At 39.0% G+C, this 25,350-nt stretch overlaps 1 protein-coding gene across 1 annotated transcript; it reads right to left on the minus strand.

The window, feature by feature from the left end:
* Nucleotides 1–291: 291 nt before the first annotated feature.
* On the minus strand, nucleotides 292–24,000 carry LOC139443082 (endoplasmic reticulum lectin 1-like). Its single transcript, XM_071224014.1, has 14 exons — nucleotides 23,765–24,000; nucleotides 21,755–21,841; nucleotides 19,611–19,691; nucleotides 19,067–19,144; nucleotides 18,406–18,466; nucleotides 17,348–17,358; nucleotides 13,761–13,981; nucleotides 12,871–12,988; nucleotides 10,676–10,825; nucleotides 8,585–8,644; nucleotides 8,298–8,407; nucleotides 6,522–6,599; nucleotides 6,047–6,125; nucleotides 292–4,175 (listed from the first exon to the last, which is right to left on the minus strand). The coding sequence occupies exons 1-14, from the start codon at nucleotides 23,900–23,902 to the stop codon at nucleotides 4,101–4,103; spliced, it is 1,347 nt and encodes a 448-aa protein (XP_071080115.1). The 5' UTR covers nucleotides 23,903–24,000; the 3' UTR covers nucleotides 292–4,100.
* Nucleotides 24,001–25,350: the final 1,350 nt, after the last annotated feature.

The raw sequence follows: 25,350 nt of genomic DNA on the forward strand, positions 1-25,350 counted from the left end.
CGGCATGGTATCTCAGTCGGCATCAGTCCGGACTAGTACAAGCAGCCACCCACCCACACCCACACCCACACGTCGCTATATAAGTGCAATAATCTTGGACGCGACGTTAAACCCCATTTCACCTCACCTCACCAGAGACCATATAATTATATGGTCTCTGACCTCACCAACACTCTTCCAAAGAAAGCTGTATTGACACTTGAGTGAGTTGCCAGGAATCAAGGGTTTGTTCTGGGCCATGCCGTTGTGACTAAGTGATGGAAGACAAATAACAAAACACTGGTCTTTATCATAAAAGTCTTTTACTGCATAGAACATTGTGGTCTGTATTTACATAAGCCAGTGACAGTATGTACACTTTGTATATGGAAATGTTAGCTGCGAGATCAACCTCATAGCATAATACAGGGATATCTCAAACTTACATATCAATTATTCATGAACCAAGTTTGGAGTTTTCATGCTATACAAACACTCTTCAATTATGTTTTTATGTAGAAATAAATCTCCAAAACCTGATATTCTTAAATATTTGTAAATGCATTCTCCAACATCATTGTAAAAAAATAATCCATAACCACGACAATGGAATTCCTTTTGATCAAGAATTGACAAGTATTTCAACATTATTCAGAAAACTGCAGTTAAAATATGAACCCTTGCTGAAAGAGAAATTAAAATACTGTATAAATTCTGGGGAGATTTGCCCTTTGAAAATCTATCTGTATGGCACATTTATCAGTAAAATGTCAGTACCACATACGAGTAACACTTCTTCCCAAGAACGTAAGGTTTACAAAAATTAAAGAACTGGTTCTCAGGCAATGACTTTGGAAAATATAGTGCAGTCGGGCGATATTTTATAATTATTTTTTGCTTGTTCAAACTAGTACGTAACCAAATTAACAGTTGTGTACCATCAGACTTTTTTTTCTTCTCCAAAAATGGAAATATAAACAAAAAAACAGAACACTTCCTGATGATGAAGGCAGTGCCTGAGAACCAAGATTATTTTTTTAATAACCTAATGCTTCTCGCATAGTCTACCTTGCACACAGTCTACATTTTTCAGGTCAGTAGCTTACTATAACAATGTCATTCAGCTCAAATGTCATGTTATCAATGTTTAGAGTGAAATAAATTTAACTTTGTTAGAAATAAACAGGTATATGATTACATATAACTTCTTGAAAGAAGACTCCCTGATTTATAATACTCATCTAGAACCGAGTTGGAATTCATATCATTAGAAACCGATATTATTAGACGAGTATGTTTTGATATCGTAAATATATTTTAGGAATAAAAATGATAAAATACAATCTTTTGAGTACTGAGTACATAATTTTTATTCATTTTTTCAAAAAATAAACACAAGGCATTCCTAAACATAATGATGTTTATGTTGTAATTTCACTCGGTAAAATAACTTAATCATGTAAGAAAACAAAGTTGCGTGATCCGTCCCATTTATCAAACAGTGCAACCTGTCTACGTCCATACAGCCTCTAAACGTCAGTCGATGGCGTATTGTGCAAACCGATATGGCATCTACGTTTGGAGCTTAAAAGTTCCTCATTTGCATATGTATTGGCTCCAGACCGAGTTTATCGGGCTGGTATATTGTATCGTTAACACCCTCCACAATATAGACAGCTGGTCGTCAATGACTTTCAAAACCCTTGTGATAAACAACAAACTACTTCTAATTAGATTTTCTTAAGTACAATGTTCTTCCCTTTACGACAAATGTGGAGTGAGTGAGTGAGTGAGTAGGGATTTAGCAACAACATTAGAACGATGAAGACAGGGCCAGTAAGAAATGGCGCCACATTTTGCTCATCTGAAGATTTGAACACACAGCTTCACAATACTTCACCCTCTGGGTATCTCACTGTCAAAATGAAAACATTTAACAGTTGGAGAGCCCTGTTCTTTTGTCTGACAAGTTTTCAAAAAGGGAAACATAAATAAGCGTTTTGTCAAAATAAAATTCAAAGGGTACTTAAAGGAATTGTTCGAGACCAATGATTGAACTCCAGATATATGCAATAATGCATGGAAACACATTTTTTATTAAATAAAAGTTTAAAGGAAATTATACACTATTCCTTAAAACCTGTCCACATATGCTATGTGAGGATAGATAAAGATGATTTTGTTGAAGCCTGTGATTATTTCTTTCTTGTCATACTTCTATTAAAGCGGTCTTTTTGTATTTTATTAGCTGGTTTACAAAACCAAACTGACTAAAGAGAAAACGTAAATATGAAAAAAGCCAAAATTCTAAATTTTAAGGGTGGATTGTTTCACAAAATGTATGGTGTGTTGTCCCAGGAATGTATAAAATATTGCTGTTTAGATGATGAAATCACGACCATTTACAAACAGTCTCTTGAAACGAGTTAAGATGTTTGAGGGTGTTTACAAAGAAGGCGGAATCTCCTAACAACTGATTTCCCAAATTACAGCCTTATTTTTCATTCATCATGTTCATTAATAGTAAATTTATTTGGGAGTTGATATTTCAAAAACAAAATTCTGACCACATATATTTAGTATTGTGAACTAAATATTAAAAATATAAGACATAGGGTCTTCAAAAACAAAATTCTGACCACATATATTTAGTATTGTGAACTAAATATTAAAAATATAAGACATAGGGTCTATCGTACTGCAATAGCCAATTGTTCGGGATTATGCACGAAGGTCAAGGGATCCTTATTGTGCTAATGCTGAAGGTTAAACATTTAGGGGGTCCTTAGATACTACAGGAGCGAATCTCAAGGCCCCGAGGAGCCCCTGAAGTCTGAACAATGAATAGATACCACATCGAAGGACAATAACAATAATGGATTTGCATAGCACCTTGTTTCCAACTAGATGCTACTCAACGGCGGGGGACACCAGAAATTGGCTTCACACATTGTACCCATGTGGGGAATCAAACCCGGGTGTTCAGCATGACGAGCTAACGCTTTAACCATTAGGCTTACCCGTCGCTCCATATACGCTTGGTGCTACTGATTGATACTGTGGTCAATCTTCACATAACAAGACATGTTTATCTCCAAGCTCGAGAGAGAACGTAAACTGATATGATTCTGCCAAAAGGCATTTAACATGGCTCTTGTTGCCCGAAGAGTACAGCAATAGACATAAATATCAAACAGCAAATACAGTACTGTCAACAACACGTGAACAATTTCGTTGAAGATAAAATCCAGTGCCCCGAAACATTTTTTTCTGTTAAAAGGTCCTGCTTTTTAACACTGACAATTTATAAAATCTATAAACAATAACTACTTGCTTTAATGTGATCTGTTGATGGAACAGGTAAGATTGAATATAAACGCTTAAAACAATTCCAAAATAAGGCTCATAACCATTTGTCTAAATCTGATTACACTATCATTTGTTTGTTTGTTTGTTTGTTTGTTTGTAGTTTAATGCAACTCAGCAATATTCCAGCTATATGACGTCAATTGGGATACGGTGACATGCATCAACCAAGTCAGCGAGCCTGACCACCCGATCCCATTAGTTGCCTCTCAACAAGCATAGGCGCTTTTTACGGCAAGCATGGGTTGCTGAAGACCTATTCTCTATCCTGATGTTCACAGGTCGGATTACATTATCAAGATACAAACAATGAGTGGAAGAGTTGGGAATAATGCTCTCTAAAGAGCATTCATTTTGTCACATCAGCTGTGGGAGTAAAGCATGGGTATTGTGCTGACAAAACCAAGGATTCAGGGTGAATTTGAACCCACAAACACAGGTTCCTTGCATGCACAAGGGATGCAACTCTGCACGACATATATACTAGTATAATTTAATATAAGTGTGATGTGGCATTTAGTTGTGAACTAAATTATATTGTAAACATTCTTGTTAGAATTTGAATCTAATTTCATATTTGGACCTATGCCTAACTTGAAGATTTAATCTATTGTCTTCAACCTTATTTTCTTGCTTAAGATAACTTGTATGCCACCAATACAATTGAATTCCAGATTGTTGCATTTATGATACAACTGTAATTTAATGTAATTTAAACATTTTACAACTTTTGGAAACCCTAATTAACGAAATCATCATGTCTCAATATTCCTCAGTATTCCATTATCATCTGCCTTGTCCAGCAATGAACAGAAGATGGGAGATTCGATCTGAAAAATACAAAAACACACATGTACTGAAGGCCCTGTCATAATGCTGCATAAAATTTGCTGATGCTACATAAAACAACAGTCATTCAATAATGATCACTCACACTTGTATATAGGCACACTCATGACTCACTCATACTTGTATAAGCACACTCATGTTTCACACTTGTTTATAAGCACACTCTTGCTCACTCACACTTGTATATAAGCACACTCGTGACTCACTCACACTTGTATATAAGCACACTCGTGATCACTCACACTTGTATATAAGCACACTCATGATCACTCACACTTGTATATAAGCACACTCGTGATCACTCACACTTGTATATAAGCACACTCGTGATCACTCACACTTGTATATAAGCACATTCATGCTCACTCACACTTGTATATAAGCACACTCGTGATCACTCACACTTGTATATAAGCACACTCATGATCACTCACACTTGTATATAAGCACACTCATGATCACTCACACTTGTATATAAGCACACTCATGATCACTCACACTTGTATATAAGCACACTCATGATCACTCACACTTGTATATTAGCACACTCATGATCACTCACACTTGTATATAAGCACACTCATGATCACTCACACTTGTATATAAGCACAGTCATAATCACTCATACTTGTATATAAGCACACTCATGATCACTCACACTTGTATATAAGCACACTCATGATCACTCACACTTGTATATAAGCACAATCATGATCACTCACACTTGTATATAAGCACAATCATAATCACTCATACTTGTATATAAGCACACTCATGATCACTCACACTTGTATATAAGCACACTCATGATCACTCACACTTGTATATAAGCACACTCATGATCACTCACACTTGTATGTAAGCACACTCATGATCACTCACACTTGTATATAAGCACACTCATGATCACTCACACATATTTAAGCACAATCATAATCACTCATACTTGTATATAAGCACTCATGATCACTCACACTTGTATATAAGCACACTCATGATCACTCACACTTGTATATAAGGACACTCATGATCACTCACACTTGTATATAAGCACACTCATGATCACTCACACTTGTATATAAGGACACTCATGATCACTCACACTTGTATATAAGCACACTCATGATCACTCACACTTGTATATAAGCACAGTCATGATAACTCACACTTGTATATAAGCACACTCATGATCACTCACACTTGTATATAAGCACAGTCATGATCACCAACACTTGTATATAAGCACACTCATGATCATAGGTTCCTGGCAGACCTAAGGGATGTAACTCTGTACAGATAACTGCGGTGCCTCAGCAACAGGGCCTACGATGCCTCCTAGTCAACAAGTAAGCCACGCTGTGCACACTTGGTACTTATATGAACACATACCAGGAATTATCAGACAAAACATCACCTGCATACCAAGCTCAACCTCAAACTCCACTGCACAAAAACGTTCTTTTACAAAACTCACAGTGATGACATGCTACTCAGTTATCTGTTCCAAGGTTAAAGTGATGAGCTCTCCAGCATGAGTGAGTGAGTGAGTATGTGATGAGCTCTCCTGCATGAGTGAGTGGGTTGGTGGGTGAGTGGGTGGGTGGGTGGGTGGGTGGGTGGGTGGGTGGGTGGGTGAGTGAGTGAGTGAGTGAGTGAGTGAGTGAGTGAGTGAGTGAGTGAGTGAGTGAGTGAGTATGGTTTTTACGCCGCTTTAGCAATATTCCAGCAATATCACGGCAGGTTACACCAGAAATAGGCTTCACACATTGTACCCATGTTGGGATTCAAACCCGGGTCTTCGACCGCTTTAACCACTAGGCTGCCCGACCGCCCCTCTCCAGCATCAACTTACACCCAGGATATATGCGCACGTGGACGGCTCCATGAGGTAGATGCCGACAGAGTGGGGGTGGTTGGTGTTCACCACACATCTGAAACACAATGTGAATTACCTTCAAAATGGTATTCAGGGCATGGCCTCATAGAAAACATGTGCGGGCCAATATCTCCACTAGAAACAGAATCTACTTGTATAGTTGGAATGTCATAAGCCCAACGCGTAAAGCATCACTCGAGATAAGCTGTGTATTTCCGTAAAATATGCATTAAAAAGACTGAAATATGCATACAAATCAAATCCTAGTGTATCAAATACACATAATTAATGCATATATTACAACTATAAGATAGAATGATTGTGTATATTACTTATGACAAGTCACTTATAACAAGAGTTAGACATTGTGGTTTGGGCCTGAAATTTGATTGGAACAAATTAAGTTTAAAAAGATAATTCTATGAGATACCATCTTTTCCAATCTACTCACTTCAATTTGACCTCTACTGTCCTGGGTTTGCCTGTAATATCACATATGTCTCCACCACTGTAGAACAGGGAAATAAATCTGAAAAACAGATAACAATGATATCACATATATCTTCACCATGGTAGAACAGGGAAATAAATCTGAAAAACAGATAACAGTGATGTCACATATATCTCCACCTCTGTAGAACAGGGAAATAAATCTGAAAAACAGATAACAATGATATCACATATATCTTCACCATGGTAGAACAGGGAAATAAATCTGAAAAACAGATAACAGTGATGTCACATATATCTCCACCTCTGTAGAACAGGGAAATATATCTGAAAAACAGATAACAATGATATCACATATATCTTCACCATGGTAGAACAGGGAAATAAATCTGAAAAACAGATAACAGTGATGTCACATATATCTCCACCTCTGTAGAACAGGGAAATAAAGTAAGAAGTTAGAGGTTTCAAATGCAGATTTGATACTTGCAAATGTCATTTGTAACAAGAAAGTTTTGAATTTGATAACGTTGAGGCATCAAATTTGGGTTTGAAACTCTGCATTCAAATCCCAGAGGAATGCAGAGTTCTAAAATGTTATGGATGAATTATTCTTGAGAAATTCTGCATACATTAAAGAGCACAATATGTGCCCATGATTCATTAAGTAATCACAATGGTTGTGAATAGTAATGTCCAGGTAAACAGTGAATGAGTGAGTGAGTTGGGTTAAACACTGGTTGGAACATTATTCACGATACATTACTGCGTGTCAACTTGATGTAGGAGAAAGTGATGCAGGACACATATTTCACTTTGGTGAAACCCCAAAGCACAGGTATGGTGCTGACAAACCTAGAAACATAATAATGGCGAACCGGGATTCAAACATCCAATCGCATGTTTCCAGCAGGCCTAAGGGACGACAGCAAAATGCGGCGCCTTAGACGACTGGGCCAACTTGCCCCCTCCTGATTAGCAGGATTTCACTGTACATTATATTGTAGTACTGTATAAACTTAACAACCATACAAGCCTACGTTTAATCCATACTTCCAAAAACATCTCTGTGGTGTAGTGGATAGTGTCTGCCCAAAGAGTGAAAAGTCGGTTTTCGATCCTTGTCCTCGTCATATGGTAACATGTTAAAATGGTACCATGTCTCGTGCTTGACATTAAGGTAAAACAAGGACTGCTTGGCCTGGATTCCGTATGCGGTGTCTAAGAGGGACATCCATAATATCTCAGTGGGTTAGCACTATAAATTCGGTATTGGTTCGGACTAGTACAAGCAGCCACACACACACACGCCAGCATGCATGTGGTTATATGAATGCAATAATTTTGAATGCAACATTAAAACCCCACCTCACCTTACTTCCAAAACGGCTTAGGCTAAAATAAAAAATAGTAATGGTTCTTAGGCACCACCCCCATCATTATGAAGTCTGCCGCGCATTTAGTTTTTATTTTAATTTTTTAAAAATAAAAACGCCTTCACAATTCCCCGTCTCAATCACACGACCCTGGCAGTGAAATGCTACAATATTTAAAACCAAAGTGATCCAATATAGGAAGGAATACAAGGACACATTAATGTTGGGAGGCACTTCTCCAGGTTGATTGTACACAACCGTTTATTTGGGACATTCTAGTTTGAACAACCAAAATATATAAAAAACACCGCCCGCACGCACTATATTTTCAAAAGCCATTGCCTGAGAACCAATTCTTTAATTTTTTAATGCCTTACAGACAACTGTGAGGATCTACTTACTTTCTTTTTCCTATTTCTCGTGGTCGTTTTTGAGTATTTTGCTCCAACCACAGTAAATGAGCTGCTTCATTCCAGAGACCTAAATTGATGACTGTTCTTCCCTGAGAATCCTGAATCGCAATACACTTGTATTAGACATGATTGGCTTCATCAACACAATGAGAACATAACGACTATATCTTACATATTTTTGGAAAAATCATGACATTTACTCTCAATTGTGAACAAATTCTTACATTTCCGTTATTACGACGACAAATTGATATTTGAAACGTTCCAGTACTTACATCATGATATTGTCTTGCATATATTCCATAACAAAATTCGTATTTCCACCATCCCTGGCCCTAGAACAAAATACATCAGTAATATCAACATGTCAACAAACAGCAGGGTCCGATATAAAGCATCTGAGTCAAGCTGAACCCAGTGTTCCTGCTGGCTTTTCAAACTGCCTGTCCCAGTGGACTCGCAACTCTAAAAATTACCAGTCCCCACCAATTTTTGTCAGTCCCAACTTTGAACAAACTTAAATCGTATGAAATTGTCCCCACCAATTTTTGTCAGTCCTTTTTGTCAATCCCAACTTTGAACAAACTTAAATCGTATGAAATTGTCCCCACCAATTTTTGTCAGTCCTTTTTGTCGGTCCCAACTTTGAACAAACTTAAATCATATGAAATTTACCTGTTTTAATTCTCTCAAGATCAATTTCAATGCTGTGTACTTTCATGGCAGACAATTCAGTGACTACATTTCTGAAGTAACACGCAATTTGGATACGATAACATTCATGAACCAAGTCAGCAAGCCTGTGCTGTAAGTCGCCTCCTACAACAAGCATAGTCGCCTCTTATGGCAAGCATGGGATGCTGAAGACCTATTCTCTACCCGGATCTTCGCGGGTCAGGTCCTAAATTGGTTGGTTGGTTTGGTTGGTTTGTTGTTTTACGCCGCACTCAGCAATATTCCAGCTATATGACAGCGGTCTGTAAATAATCGAGTCTACCAGACAATCCAGTGATTTATATCATGATCATCGATCCACGCAATTAGGACTGATGACATGCATCAACCAAGTCAGTGAGCCTGACCACCCGATCCCGAAAGTCGCCTTTTACGACAAGCATAGTCACCTTTTATGGCAAGCATGGGTTGCTGAAGACTTATTCTACACCGGATCTTCACGGGTCAGATTACACTATTAAGATACAAATTGAAATGCCATAGGAGAAGACCTCAGGGATCCCGGATCCCCTTAATTTCGAACACAATGGGCACCAAATGGTCACCGATTCAAAATGTCGGTAAAAATACACTGACTGAAAGATATACCTCAGAGTAATAACAGAGAGTCAAAGAAACATGTGTATTTCAGGCTTATAAACAGGTTGTTCAGGACTTCAGGCTTCAAAATGATAAATAAGTTGTTTAAGCTTTCAGGCTTATATTTGGCTTATAAGAACAATGATAAACCGCTACCTAAATCTATAAATGATAGGCCTTGGAGAAATACAGCCTCAACAATAAACAATACCTGTGTAAAAAATATACATGATAAATGGAGGTAATGTGTTAAATCCATGAACTCCAAGGTAGACCTACCACTTTAAGACAATAGTCTCCAGTCATGAACTCCAAAGTTGACTACGCTGTGATATAACTGGAATATTGTTAAAAGCGGGGTTAAACCCAACTCACTCACTCACTCACTCCAAAGTTGACCTACCCCTTTAAGACAATAGTCTCCAGTCATGAACTCCAAAGTTGACCTACCCCTTTAAGACAATAGTCTCCAGTCATGAACTCCAAGGTAGACCTACGCCTTTAAGACAAGTCTCCAGTCATGAACTCCAAGGTAGATCTACCACTTTAAGACAATAGTCTCCATTCAAGAACTCTAAGGTAGACCTACCCCTTTATGACAAGTCTCCAGTGAAAAATCCAAGGTAGAGCTACCCCTTGAAGACAAGTCTCCAGTCATGAACTCCAAGGTAGATCTACCACTTTAAGACAATAGTCTCCAGTCATGAACTCCACGGTAGATCTACCTCTTTAAGACAATAGTCTCCAGTCATGAACACCAAGGTAGATCTACCCCTTTAGACAATAGTCTCCAGTCATGAACTCCTTGGTAGACCTACCCCTTTAGACAATAGTCTCCAGTCATGAACTCCAAGGTAGACCTACCCCTTTAAGACAATAGTCTCCAGTCATGAACTCCTTGGTAGACCTACCCTTTAAGACAATAGTCTCCAGTCATGAACATCCTTGGTAGACCTACCCCTTTAAGACAATAGTCTCCAGTCATGAACTCCCAGGTAGACCGACCCTTAAAGACAATAGTCTCCAGTCATGAACATCCTTGGTAGACCTACCCCTTTAAGACAATAGTCTCCCGTCATGAACTCTCGCAGTAGCTGCTTGTCGGTGGTGGAGCCCAGATTGTGCTGCTCGACGTACTGTGGGGGCATCTTGGTGGCCACATTGTCTGGCACCACCTCTGGGGTTGGCTGTGGAGCTGGCTCCTGTCAAAACAGCATCCACTTATCTGACACACGTTAACATTTATTTTGTTTGTTTGTTGTTTAACGCCACACAAACAATATTCCTGCTATCCCGTTAGTCGCCTCGTACAACAAGCATGGGATGCAGAAGGCCAATTTTAACCTGGTTCTTCACAGGAGTCATTTTTATACTGCAGTGACGATGAGAAAGTGTGTGGAAATTAGGGCTGCAACCATGGTTATCTGACATGGTTTGTTAATTATTAATATATTATACATATATATACTGCACTTATCCAGGTACTTGTATCTGCTCAAAAGCGACAATGACCAGTGACCACATTACTGTCAAATTAAATATTATAAGAGTGTTGCCTTTGAAAGAAATCTATGCATCAATATATTCTTATGGATATTTTTAGGTACAGGGTATGTAAATGCACATGATTGCAGATTCAGAAATTTTCAATTCTAGTGGCCACAAATAACAAATTCAATTCATGAATGGATACAGTTCGATTCACCGAATACGCGAGTAAATCGTAACAGCCCAAGTGGAGATCAGTTGCAATGGCTTCTATCACAGCTGCCTACTTCAAGAGACACCAGCTGGAAGACAGCTGGAAATTAACAAGGGACCTAAACTGTCTTGCATGAGTGTGCGAGTTGTTCTTTCCACAATTAAATCAAGGTTCCATATTGTACATCGGCAAACAATCTCAGTCTGTTATTTCTTTCCATCAGCAGTGTTTGAAATGATAGTTTGAGACTAATAAAAATCAGGAAGGACTAGTGACATTTCCTTGTGGACTACCAGTTTATACTCATTACCTAGAAAAGATTATTTTAACAGAATTTTGAAACAAAAATTAACTTCTATATCTGATCGGTATATTAAATACACAAGGCCGGATCCAACATTTTCATAAGGGAGGGGTCCAAATATCGAAATCCTCTCTCAGATAATTTTACTGCCTACACCCACCACATTTGGTGTTCAAAAGGGGGAGGGGGCAGCAGAGTGAGTGAGTTTGGTTTTACGCCGCTTTGAGCAATATTCCAGCAATATCACGGCGGGGGACAACAGAAATGGGCTTCACACATTGTACCCATGTCAGGAATCGAACCCGGGTCTTCGACATGACGAGCAAACGCTTTAACCACTAGGCTACCCGACCGCCCCAGGGGGCAGCGGACCCCACTGTAGATCCGCCTATGATACATGTAATAAAGTGTACAAGAACTTACTTACTCATTTTCAACCACATTACAATATTTATTGAGAAATAACATTGTGTGAATTTGAATTACCGTATTCGACATAATACGCACCCAGGGTACTCTCAAAATTAGAAATAGGGGGCTCTTATAAGAATTTTATTTTTGTGAAAAACAGCCGAGTTGAAAGATTGTAAATTTCGTGGTTTATGCTGACAGCTTGAAATGTTTATATACGACATATATATTTTTCCTAAATTTAATTTGCCATAACTAAGGATGCACATAACACACGTATTATACATGAATTAATAAGTCTTGTGTACATTGAACTATCAGAAGGGGTGCTAATTGGGATTGTTCACTAGCCAATATGTTAGCAAATATCGCTGTGGGTACTCATTAGATTGGGGTGTTTATTACATCGAAGATGGTATCAGTTTCAGAAGTTAAGCCTAAAAACATGGAACACTGTGTACGACAATGAAGAATTTGAAATCCAGGACATATTTCTCCAAGAGTATGAATACTGACTTTTGAACGAACCTGAATTGACAGATTATTTCAATTACCAGATAGCATCTCATGTACATTTAATATAACCATCATGTTGACAGTTTCCAAGTATTCTGTCCAACACAGGGGTGGTCGGGTAGCCTAGTGGTTAAAGCGTTTGCTCGTCACGCCGAAGACCCGAGTTCGATTCCTGACATGGGTACAATGTGTGAAGCCCTTTTCTGGTGTCCCCCCGCCGTGATATTGCTGGAATATTGCTAAAAGCGGCGTAAAACCATACTCACTCACTGTCCAACACAAGATGTTCGGTCCTGATTATCACAGCTGCTTACCGGAGAGGATGTTCTGGTGTGGACTACATGTTTTTCCATTCTCCTTAATTGTGTTGGTTTCGTTGGCGATCCATCAAGCGCGTGGCACTGTATCTCACCCACAGGAGAATTCTTGGGTCTGAAAAATGTAGTGAGCGAAATGTCATCTGCCTTTTAAGGGTAAACACAGGTCTGAATAGGACAGTCAGCTCGGTCAGTACCAAGGGGGACGGTCACCTGGTGAGACACACTAACACACAGTTGCTTCCCTTGGACATGCCAGGATCAGCTGGTCATGGGTTCGTGTCTCATCTTTGCCCTGATTGTTTCCAGGTTTGTCAGCACCATACCTCTGCTCATTAGTTAACCAAAGTGGTACAGTTCTACCAGCTGCGTCCCTTTGGGGGTTTATCCCACAATGCTGATGATCTGTGATATTACTGAAGAACTGACCAAAGCAAAGAGTTTCCATCTGTGAAGAAATTGTAAGATTTGGACTCTGTGTGCACCCTTAATACTGACATGTGGTACTATTGTAAAACATGGACACGGCAATGGTTGCAGTCCGGTATATGGTCATGTGACGGTCACGTGATTCCTCTCAGTTCTGGATGTGATGACCAAACACACAGCAAGTTTTTGTTTGATAGTTTGTTGTTTAACACCACACTCAGCAAAATTCAAGCTAGATGACGGCGGTCTGTAAGTAATCGAGTCTGAACCAGACAATCCAGTTATTGACATCATGAGCATTGATCCACACAATTGGGTTCGATGACATGCATCAACCAAGTCAGCGAGCTTGACCACCCGATCCCGTTAGTGCCTCTTACAGCAAGCAAAACAAATAGATGAATCGGATGACATAAAGTAAATTTAAGTGATCTTGCATTATTCCAAGTGATTTCTACCTGAAGTCTGGATGTCCACACAGCACAGATGTCAAGACCATCATCTCGTATTCACACGTCGACATCTCCTTGAACTCGTATATTTCCCCGTGGCCATCCGGCTGACACACGTACAAGATGCGCGTTCTCCGAGGCTGTTGTGTCAGATCACACGCTGTTCCATCGGTCATGTTTACTTCATAATAGGGGAGCGAAATACCTTCTACTTTCCGGATCTTTATCTGAAACAAATTACCATCACACAAATAGATCATACAAATTACCATCATACAAATACAATCATACAAATTACCATCATTCAAATTACCATCACACAAATACATCATACAAATTACAACCATACAAATAACCATCATACAAACTACCATCATACAAATTACCATCATACAAATACATCGTACAAATTACCATCATACAAATACATCATACAAATTACCATCATACAAATTACCATCACACAAATACATCATACAAATTACAACCATACAAATAACCATCATACAAATTACCATCACACAAACTACCATCATACAAATTACCATCATACAAATTACCATCATACAAATACATCGTACAAATTACCATCATACAAATACATCATACAAATACATCATACAAATTACCATCAGACAAAATACCATCATACAAATTACAATGATTCAAATTACCATCCTACAAATTACCATCATACAAATACCGTATATCGCTGTGTATAAGGCGAGTTTTTCGTACCTAAAATGAGGGGGCTAAGAAGGGGGGTCGTCTTATACACGGAGTCGAAGATCTCACATTTTTTTCCACTGGCGATGTCAACCGACGTCCGATAGCCAGCCCAGCATTTGACAATAAAACTTCGCATTTCGTCCTAAATAACTGTTTCAATAACTATTTCCATACATAAACATGATTTGTATCTCTTTTCCTTGAATAAAGTTTAATAATTTCTGCAAATAAAGTTGAAATGACCCTCGCCTCGATGCAGATTGTCAAACCACCTGACACGGTAAAACAATCAACATCCGTGAGCAGAGAGCCGGAAGTACCGGTAAGCATTTGCATATTGCACATGTGACCTAACATGTGATAACCGGTGAAGCTGAAATCAATTCCCGCTGTTTTTACAGTTGTATTAACAAGTGTTGGAGACGGTGTGTACAAGTGATTGTGGAATAAACACGCTGAATGTGAAGCAAACATAAGCCTAGTTAGTTACAACATAGTTAATTGGCGATTAAATTACTCACCATTGTCTCTTATATGTTATTACTTCATAAATGAATTTTATTTTACGGGCACCAATTTGGTGTCGTACCGTGTAAACACAAAATGGCGACGTGTGCTGGAGTTACACACGCGACCTATCATTGTAGAAAAAAAACAACGCAAGATAAACATATTTTTATTGCATATATAAGGTTTGTGTGCGCACTTGTGATGTGTGCGAAATACGCATCAGTCGGAAAGTGCACGTTAAATCTCCAAAGTAACTAACTAACTAACTTGTGATGTCCGTGTGCGAAATACGCTACAGTCGGAAAGCGCACGTTAAATGTTCTATATCAGTCAGACTTGTGATGTGTTTCATTCCCGGTCGCCTTATACACGGAGTATAGGATTTTGGGTTGATTTTTAAGGCGTGTACAGGGGGGTCGTCTTATACGTGGGGTCGCCTTATACACAGCGATATACGGTACATCATACAAATTACCATCATACAAATACATCATACAAATTACCATCATACAAATACATCATACAAATACATCATACAAATTACCATCAGACAAAATACCATCATACAAATTACAATGATTCAAATTACCATCCTACAAATTACCATCATACAAATACATCATACAAATTACCCTCATACAAATTACCATCATACAAATTACAATCATTCAAATTACCATTGTACAAATACACCATATAAATTACCATCATACAAATTACCATCATACAAATACCATCATACAAATTACAATCATTTAAATTACCATCCTACAAATAGATCCTTTAGTGAAAGCATAACCAAGGGACATCACTCTCGAGATTGTCAACAAACGGCAACCCGGGCCATCGGTTTGTCTGTGCATTGTTTTTGCTTACTTCTTATTAACACAATTGGAAATCAACCACAGTGACTTGATAACAACTGACTGACCAATCAGAATCAAGTCGTCTCCAAGTCATATGATCCACTGAATAGTATGCCTACAGTAATTACAGTATCAGTAGATAAAACTACACCCTAGTCTGACATGCCTCCTACCTAAAGGTACAGCATCAGAACCTGCTTACAGGACAACCTTCTTCATCTTCCTGAGGCAAGGATGTTTACTGACTATAAAAGTCCAGTTTCCACCCTTGACGATCTAGGCTGGAATTTCGAAGCTCAATCGTGGCACAACCAGTGGCTATTACGAATTATGTCCCTTCTACTGACCAATAAGATTCCATCGCTCATATCGCTTGCATTTGCTTCAAACAAAATGGCCGCTATCATAATCAGTCAAGATGATCTAATCAATAATTAAGATCCATATTGTAATAAAAACAGGTCTGTCAACACCAAGTTAGTAGAACACATTCTTTGCAAAGCTTGCAGTCGACAGAAATTTACACGTTCGAATCATTGTTGTTTACCGACCAATTGTCCTAAGCGATTATGATTGGACTATGCATAGACTTGTTAGTCCTCCCAAAATGTAACTCTAGAATTCCAGCCTTGTTCAGCAAGGGTGGAAACTGGAATCTAACGTCAGTTCCCTTGTCTCAGGAAGATGAACCTTGTCAATCTGGACAGGGTCCATTCATTCCCAGGGGTGTCCAAATACCAAAATTCCCTACTTGCCCAACAATAAAAATCTCCTTTTCCAGCCTGACTTTCAACTTCCCCTGCTGAATCAGAGAGAAGTAAAACTTTAATTTTGACAAAACTTTACAAATGAAGCAAATGGAAGATGTGCAGAATTGAAAAAATGACTCGTTATGTACTTCGTCTGCAGTTGACAAACACACGATGCATCTTCTAAGTTTCAAAGTTAACACCCATGATTTCCATACTTGCCAAGCACTTTTTTTTCACGGGTCAGGCAAGTCAGGGCATACTACTTGAACACCCCTGATTCCTACTCCAACAAGCATGAAATACTTATATCCCCTTCCAATATGACATGTCCGGTTGTGTGCAAGGCAGTACCCCTCTGGAAACAAGCACTACGTCATTCAAATTCGTTGCCATGGAAACTCGAAAAATAAAAATTTAAAAATGCCAAGTTTGGTGAAGAAATAGTGTATGATTTTCAAGATATGCTCCGGAAAGGAGCACTACCGCCATTTTCAGTCTAAGTCAAAGTCGTTGCCGTGGAAACTCGAAAACCTTTTTTTCCAAATATCCCAAACTATCAAAAGGCAACAGTTCACCACTAGACCTATCTATGTGCCAAGTTTGGTGAAGATATCTCTCATGGTTTTTGAGTTTGGCTCCCAAAATGAAACATGATGGACGGAAATACGGAAGGACTTAATCGTAGGTACTGAAGAACATACACCACCGACAAACTTCGTCACATATTGATACTCACATTCGATGATTCTGAAACATGAGAAACAAACAATAATGGATACCAGTAATCACAATATACACTTTACTCAGTCTGCAACATTTGACAATTGTGTGAAGGTTCATGATCAGTGTTTGCATGGGTCTCCAAAATAATGGGGTCCCCTTGTACAAGTGTGAGTGAGTGAGTTGGGATTAACGCCACTTTTAACCGTATTCCAGTTCTATCACGGCGTGTCAGCTTAATGTGGGAGGAAAGACCGAAGTGATGCAGGTCTCAGACGTTTACCACTTTAGTGAAACCCACAAGCACGGGTATGGTGCTGACAAACCTAGAAACATAATCGGGGCGAACCGGGATTCGAACCCACAATCATAGGTTTCTGGCATGCCCAATGGACGCAACTCTGCACAGCGAATTGCGGCGTCTTAGACGACTGGACCATCCGTGGCCCCCCTTTGTATGAGTTAGCCGCAGCTATCTAGGCGGGATCTTGGTGCATCCCACCACCACCACCACCACCACCACCCCCCCCCACCCCATGTAATTTTTTCAAATGTAGACCTAAAATGGTATATTTTAAGCCATTCTGAGTGCAAATAATGTGTCTGGTTGAAATATTTAAGTGTCTGTGTACCATATGGATTTTGGGAGGCAAGAGAAACTCGAAACAAAAACAACGATAAACCTTTTTCAAAACGAAAAACATGTAAGGGGACGCGTGTAGGTTTCTTTTTTTGCATCCCATTTGTTTTCAGTGCATGTTTTTGTACATGGGACGCCCTATCTGAAAACACTGATTATATATAGAGACTAACTTTTCTTGTGATCTATAATCTATGTCAAGGATGCTACTGTTGCCCTGTTGTTGTCTTCTTACTCAAATTCTATGGTGTATTTTAATCAACCGGTTGAAGATCACACAGACCTAGACTAGAAATGGAGACCAGACTGTGTTGCAGCATGTGGACAATTTAAAGTTACAGTTAATGTTCAAGTCAGGGAGTTAAGATAATCATAGTGCTACAACCACTTCATGCAACTGGGCCTTGGAACCAATACATTCTTGAACCACTCACCAGAATCGTCTTTTTTATCCACTTTTCCATAACCAAGAAAGTATTCTTGAACTTTAGGTTTCTGAAACATGAGGACCAAATATTTGTTATCTACAATATATCAAACTTCTGAAATCTTTCTCACATAAATCATAGGAATAGTTTTCCGACTTTAATACACCAACTGTGCGATCCGATACGTATCACGAAACCTTGCTCATGATCCGATACGTATCTCGATACTTGCATGTGCTCTTATCTTTGGCAATCACAATCACAATTTTTTTCATAGACAGGATTGCCAAATACATGGCACACTAACAATTTACAGTTGGCAGTGTCAAGTATGGCGTTACGGATGAAAATATTTACGTTTTTCACTACTCATTTTCACTAGTAATTAGTGTTTGGTGTAACATTTATTAAAGAATACAATTACGGTACGAATCGATACTTTTTACATAGTGTGGAATTGTGATCTATACTTGTATCGAGAAATGAAAAATCGTGATCAATCGATGCATTGGTGTATCGTCCCACTACTACTGCATGATGGCAATCACTGGATTGTCTGGTCCAGACTCGATTATTTACCGATCGCTGTCATATAGCTGGGGAATATAGCTGAGTGCAGCGTTAAACAACAAACAAACAAACAAACAAACAAAACTAATGTACTAACCTGCCCAACATCTTTTGTCTCATGATATTGTCGCAGGTGTTTGCCATGGCATAGTTCGTACGTCCAATAACTTTCAATCTAAACAACATCCAATGTATAACAAATAATTACTGATGTGAGGAAAACATGCGAGGAAAGTGTAGCAGAACTGTATCTAGCCTGACACTTTATGAAATCTAGCCATCAGATTGGCCAGTCACCATCTTGTAACAAAACTCACATATGCAGGCTCAATGACCTTTACGAATACCGTGAGGCCCTGTGTCAGAAATCAAGGCTGAACGTCAAGGGGTTTATATCATAGCTCTAATGGTATAAATTCAAGATCAAGGGGTTTTCCAAATTTTAACTGTATCAGAACGTTTTAATGCTTCAATGACTCCCGTTAGGTTCAAACACTTGATACCCGACCCAAGCTGGTCTGTTTCTCAACTGACTTGGCTGATCAATGACTTTTGAGCAAAAATTTAATGAAATCGAGTAAAAACTCAATTGCTCAAAAAGTTATCTGGAGCTGTGGTAGTTGATCATGTTGCAGTCTCACCCGGTATGAACATGTGGTCTGAGTAAAGAGAATGTTCATCAGTTCATCAGCTGTCTGCCCATCATAGTCGCTTTTAGAGCTCTGTGGAGAGACGAGGGAGGGACTGAACATTCAAGAAATGAGGTTGATATTGTGTTGGTTTACTGGAGTATGAAAGCTTTGAACCGTGCAAGTTAAAATCTATAAATTCATATTTTGTAGTTTACGGGATGCCAATTTTACTGTGAACCACATTTTAGGTGAATTATGTACATTAATTACATTGTGACCAACATTGCTATTTTCATCTGATTTGTTGACTGCTCGCTGTGTACAAGCCCATGTGCCTTCGTTATTTGTGTTTATGTTTCATATCAACAGAAATGCCGATAAATACCATATTCTGTTGAATTACCCAAATTAATTCCCTTATTCTTTCTACAATACTCTTCCAAACCATATTCTAAAAATATTGAGCCATTGCATGCAACGAACAGATGAATGGATCTCTCAAAATAGGAGAACGAGTTTGAAACATATGTGATGAAATAGACGTCTTAATAACCGGCATACATGAAACGTGAATTTGAAAACACTGTCCAAACATGGCAGAAAGTTCACTTCGGCGTTCGTGTTTACATATTTTCCAAAACATTATTTACCAATTCTAGGATTATCGGCGACGTTTCACAATGATCACTAGTGATCTGATCCAAACACCTTTTACCTGAGATTGCTAATATGCTATTTTTGAAATTCAATTCTCCAAGCCAATATTGAATATTTAGACTTCATAAAATACACTAGGGACTTGATAACGCTGTAAATGGTGATTTATTAATGTGTCAATAATTGCAAGATTTACGATGTTCCTAATTTTCAGAGGTCATTTTCAGAAATTATCCTTTGCCTAAAATGAAAGTGGATGATTTCACAGAACAGGGAATTCCCCACAGAATTGAAAACCTGAAGAGTATTTTGTGTGATGATGTTTTTTCATTTTATTTGACTTAAAAGTGAGGGTAAAAGAGGAGGGACATATATGCCCCTGTGGCATCCAGAGGGTTAATGCGAATATGTAAAGAAGTGTTTTATGAAACCTTGAGTGAAAAAGAATTGTTAATTTTTCGTCCTACATTGCCGATCCTTCAAATCATGATAAGCAGGGAGACAACAGAGAAATGTTCAACTCGGGGATTCCCCATGAAATGTAGTTCCTGTCAAAAAGCATGTAAACGTCAAAAGGTGAAGTGTACACTTTGTAAATGACACTTTTCGTTTGTTGAAAACTGAACGGGTCATGTGAGCAGCTAATAAACTAATCACATCACCAGAATACCTTAAACTTCAAAATACAAATTTATTGATACATGTATATTAATATATATCATTGTGACCTGCACAGAGGTATGTCATTACACACTTATATCCATGTATATCTCATGGTGACTTGGAAGGGTTATTCTACTACTCAACTACCATGACAATTCAGAAATCAGGAGCGATGCACAGAAGAAAGGGGGAGTACTGAGTTATGGGTAAATATTTACATGATTTATCATATTTGTAGGCAAAATATTGCATCGCATGGTATCAGGACAACGGTCCAACAGAGGGAACACGGGTGGCCCAATTGTCTAAGATACCGCGATTCGCTGTGCAGAGTTGCGTCCCTTAGGCACACCAGAAACCTATGATTGGGGGTTCAAATACCAACGCCAGAAACCTATGATTGTAGGTTCGAATCCTGGTTCGCCCCAATTATGTTTCTCGGTTTGTCAGCACCATACCCATGCTCATGGGTTTAACTGAAGTGGTAAACATCTGAGACCTGCATTACTTCGGGCTTTCCTCCCACATTAAGCTGACACGCGGCAATATAACTGGAACACTGATAAAAGCGGCATTAAACCCAACTCACTCACTGTCCCCCAGAAAACTGCTCCCTGGAAATCTAAATAAGTATAGGAAGCACCAGTAGTCGATGCAATCTATCCCTTTAAACATGTAAATGCAAATCTATATCTAATTCTACTCTAAAATTACTCCCGAGAGTCGGCGTGACTCACAAACAAACAGATAGATCCAGGTAAGTCCTTGCAGGTATCAAGACTTCATTCCTCCCCCCCCCCCCCCCGAGTTAATCTCAGTAGAAGGCTACTCACATCTCTCTTGTCACGTGACTCGGGCAGGATGCACTGGTACCTCTCCTTGTTTGTAGTCATAACAACTACCCGGCTTTCATCAACTGTCTGGAAGAAAAACAAAATAAGTGAAGAGAACTTGTAAATAAACATGTTTTGTTGAGACAATTCACTGTTTCAGTGTGTTCTATAGCTTAGCACTTAACATGATCAGGAAACCGGTATAATGGGGTACTTTGTTTTCAGTTTAAAAATGTTGAATTTCTTTCTGGATTGAACATGTTTGCATGAGGTTAGGAATTTGATAGTGTTACAGGTTTCAAATCAGAATTTTGATACTTCTAAACACATGCCTCGTCACGATATGGCTGAAATATTGCCGATGTGACGTAAAGCATTAACTCACTCACTCACTCTAAACACATGCTAGTCTGTTTATCTCCATTCTACTATGACATAATAAATGTTGATGAGCACGATTGTTTACATTTATGCACTTGTCAGACTTGACTTGATCAAAATGTATGGAGTTACTTCAGATTACACTGGATTCAGTAGATAACCCTAACCATGCTGACCATGTGACTCACAACTAATCCTTAGGATGGAAAGGGTGAACCTAACTCTAAGGAACATGAAGAGGTGTTGGATGGTCTAGGAGTGCCCAAGGTTGATGAAGAGGTGTTTGTTTAGAAAGGGGACAGATGGATAGATAAGAGTGAGTGAGTGAGTATGGTTTTACGCTGCTTTTAGCAATATTCCAGCAATATTCCAGCAATATCATGGCGGGGGACACCAGAAATGTCGGGAATCGAATCGGGTCTTTGGCCCGACGAGCGAATGCTTTAACCACTAGGCTACCCGACCGCCCCGGATAGATAAGAAGCCCATGAGGTAAGTTGAGTGAGAGCCACAGCCTGAGCCAATTAGCAGTAGGCAATAGTTGGTAACGTGCAATCTTGCTACTATCAACCACAGCCATATTGAGTGACCTGGCTCTATGGGTCATGGTTCCCAGCAATGTGAATCATTGCACACACATGCCACGAACCACTGATTTGCCTGGCCCAGGGTCAGTTATTCACTTGCCACCATGATATAGCTGGAGTGAGTGAGTGAGTGAGTTGGGTTTAACGCCGGTTTTAACAATATTCCAGTTATATCAAGGCGTGTCAGCTTAATGTGGGAGGAAAGCCCGAAGTGATGCAGGTCTCAGACGTTTACCACTTCAGTGAAGCCCACGAGCACGGGTATGGTGCTGACAAACCTAGAAACATAACTGGGGCGAATCGGGATTCAAACCCACAATCATACGTTTCTGGCATGCCCAAGGGACGCAACTCTGCACAGCGAATCGCGGCGCTTTAGACGACTGGGCCTTTTACGGGTTTTGCTATTTGTTATCATTGTAAGGACTAGTGGAAATAAAATGGTAGTTTTTACCACTGTTCTCCTGTAAATTATCTCACACCATTCTGCGAGGTAAAGTTAATGAAATAAGTCAGCAAAGATTAACAGCTTTGATGACAAATCAGTCTCTTTTCAAAATTACATGGTATACATTAGTCAGAAAATTAGGATTTTATGGATAACAACTTCTTTGTTACACTGTAACAGCGACAACGGTATAAGGATCTATACTGAAACGTTTCTATTTCAGTATACTACAGAAGTTGTTATCCATAACAAAAATTGTCTACTAGGCTATGTTTTTTAATGTTAACGACTTGAGACATCTACAGGCTTTGCTCCAAGGTTTTACATAAAGCAGCGTTAGAAATTGGCACTAGTCCTATAGTCCTTGTCAAACTGCCCAATGGTAAAGGTATCCTAAGGACTAGTAGAAATTTGCCCTTTTTAAGGGTTTTGCTATATGTTATCATTATAAGGACTAGTGGACGAAAACTGTTAGTTTCTAACCCTATTAAGACGCATGAAAGATAGTGTGGACAAGTGTGAAAGCGAAACTAAAAAAAACTAACAATCAAACAAACATGGGTGCTGACATATTCAATATTCAAGCAATATTACCTTCTCAATATCAATTTCTGATGCTCCTGGCCAAGTAATCTTGAATAAGTCGGCATCCATGAACGGGTCAAAATCCCCTCCGACAGTGGTAGATATCGAAAAAAGAAACATAAATGCATAGTGCGTATACAGATTCATATTGCACTTCCAACCGTTTCATTTACAACAACAATAAAATGGTTGCAATTTACTGATGACGCGTACTGTTATCATTTGAGTTTCGTGCAGACGCCATACTTTAGGGCAGCAGTTAATGGTAGGCCCGGGCTTACGAAAATAATTACTTCCGTAAATGAAACTTGAAAAATGATCATTCATATCGAGTCCTCACTTTTCCTTCATGACACAGCTTTGTCAATTCAGTTTGTATATACGGCTCCATATATACTATGAGTCTTAATTATCGGTCAAACAAGCCACGTTGAACCTACAGGGGTCGTATCATAGTCGAATAGGCGTAAAAACCTTTACAGTCTTATACTGAAATGCGACTGTATATAAACTTGCCTCTGCCACAACGATAATATACTGTGGTCAGCGAGCCTGACCACCCGATCCCGTTAGTCGTTACTTACGACAAGCATTGTCTGGATAAACACTTGTTTTTTAAGACTACGGTCGACATGACATCACCCCTAACTTGACAAGAGCAGGACCATTGTCAGTATAAAAAAACACGTCTCTTGAGATCAGCTTGATCGACAAACCAACGGATCCTGACACAGCTAAGGGACGCAACTCTGCACAACAAATGTTTGCCGTGCTTGTACAGACACACGGTGGCGATAGATTGGATTGTTATAACTTATTGTTGTTAGAAGCTGTTTGTTTCGTGTTAGTTCCTTCTGCTTGCCAACATCATCAAAGGACGCGGCTACACTAGACTTTCCAAATTTCAAAGGAAGGGACATTGATGAAATACATTTTATCTTCTATTGTTTTTTTCTTTGATGAAATGTTTATTGTTATGAAAGTGATTGTTATTATGAAAGTTGTCATATTGCTATCCTCATACTGTTGTCTAGGACACCGTTTGGAGAAAATCTCTAACAAGTGCATAATCAAGTTAGTTAGCCATATCTTCGACATATTACTGTACATGACTTTTCAATCTTATTAAAAACCAGATCTTAGTTCTCGCTACCCCTAAACAAAGATCTGAGTACATCCCATTACGGGTCACGTCAGACCGACCTTTCATCCGACCAATCAGAGCGTCGCTTACCAGATCATGAAATTCACAGTCGGAATGTGATTTCTAATCATGCAACCTCGAAAACGTTAACACGGTCGCCAATTTGAAATTAGTGCCGTAAAGCACGAGACAGCTGCCTTCTGATTGGCTAATGTCGACTTCTTGACAGTCATTCCATTGGTCGGTCAAAGTTCGCGCAAGGTCGGTCTGACGTGACCTTTAATGGGATGGATGTCCTCAGATCTTTGTTTAGCGGTAGCGAGAAATATAAGATCTGATTTTTAATGAGATTGATGACTTTTTAGTTTGTTATATTACAAACACATCCATATATACGAAACAAGCAACTCTATTTCACTAAAACTAGGATATATAGGTTACATTGCAACTG

The sequence above is a fragment of the Haliotis cracherodii genome, unplaced genomic scaffold (genome assembly GCF_022045235.1).
Source record: "Haliotis cracherodii isolate W230 unplaced genomic scaffold, xgHalCrac1.p SCAF_5, whole genome shotgun sequence".
Classification (NCBI taxonomy): domain Eukaryota; kingdom Metazoa; phylum Mollusca; class Gastropoda; order Lepetellida; family Haliotidae; genus Haliotis; species Haliotis cracherodii.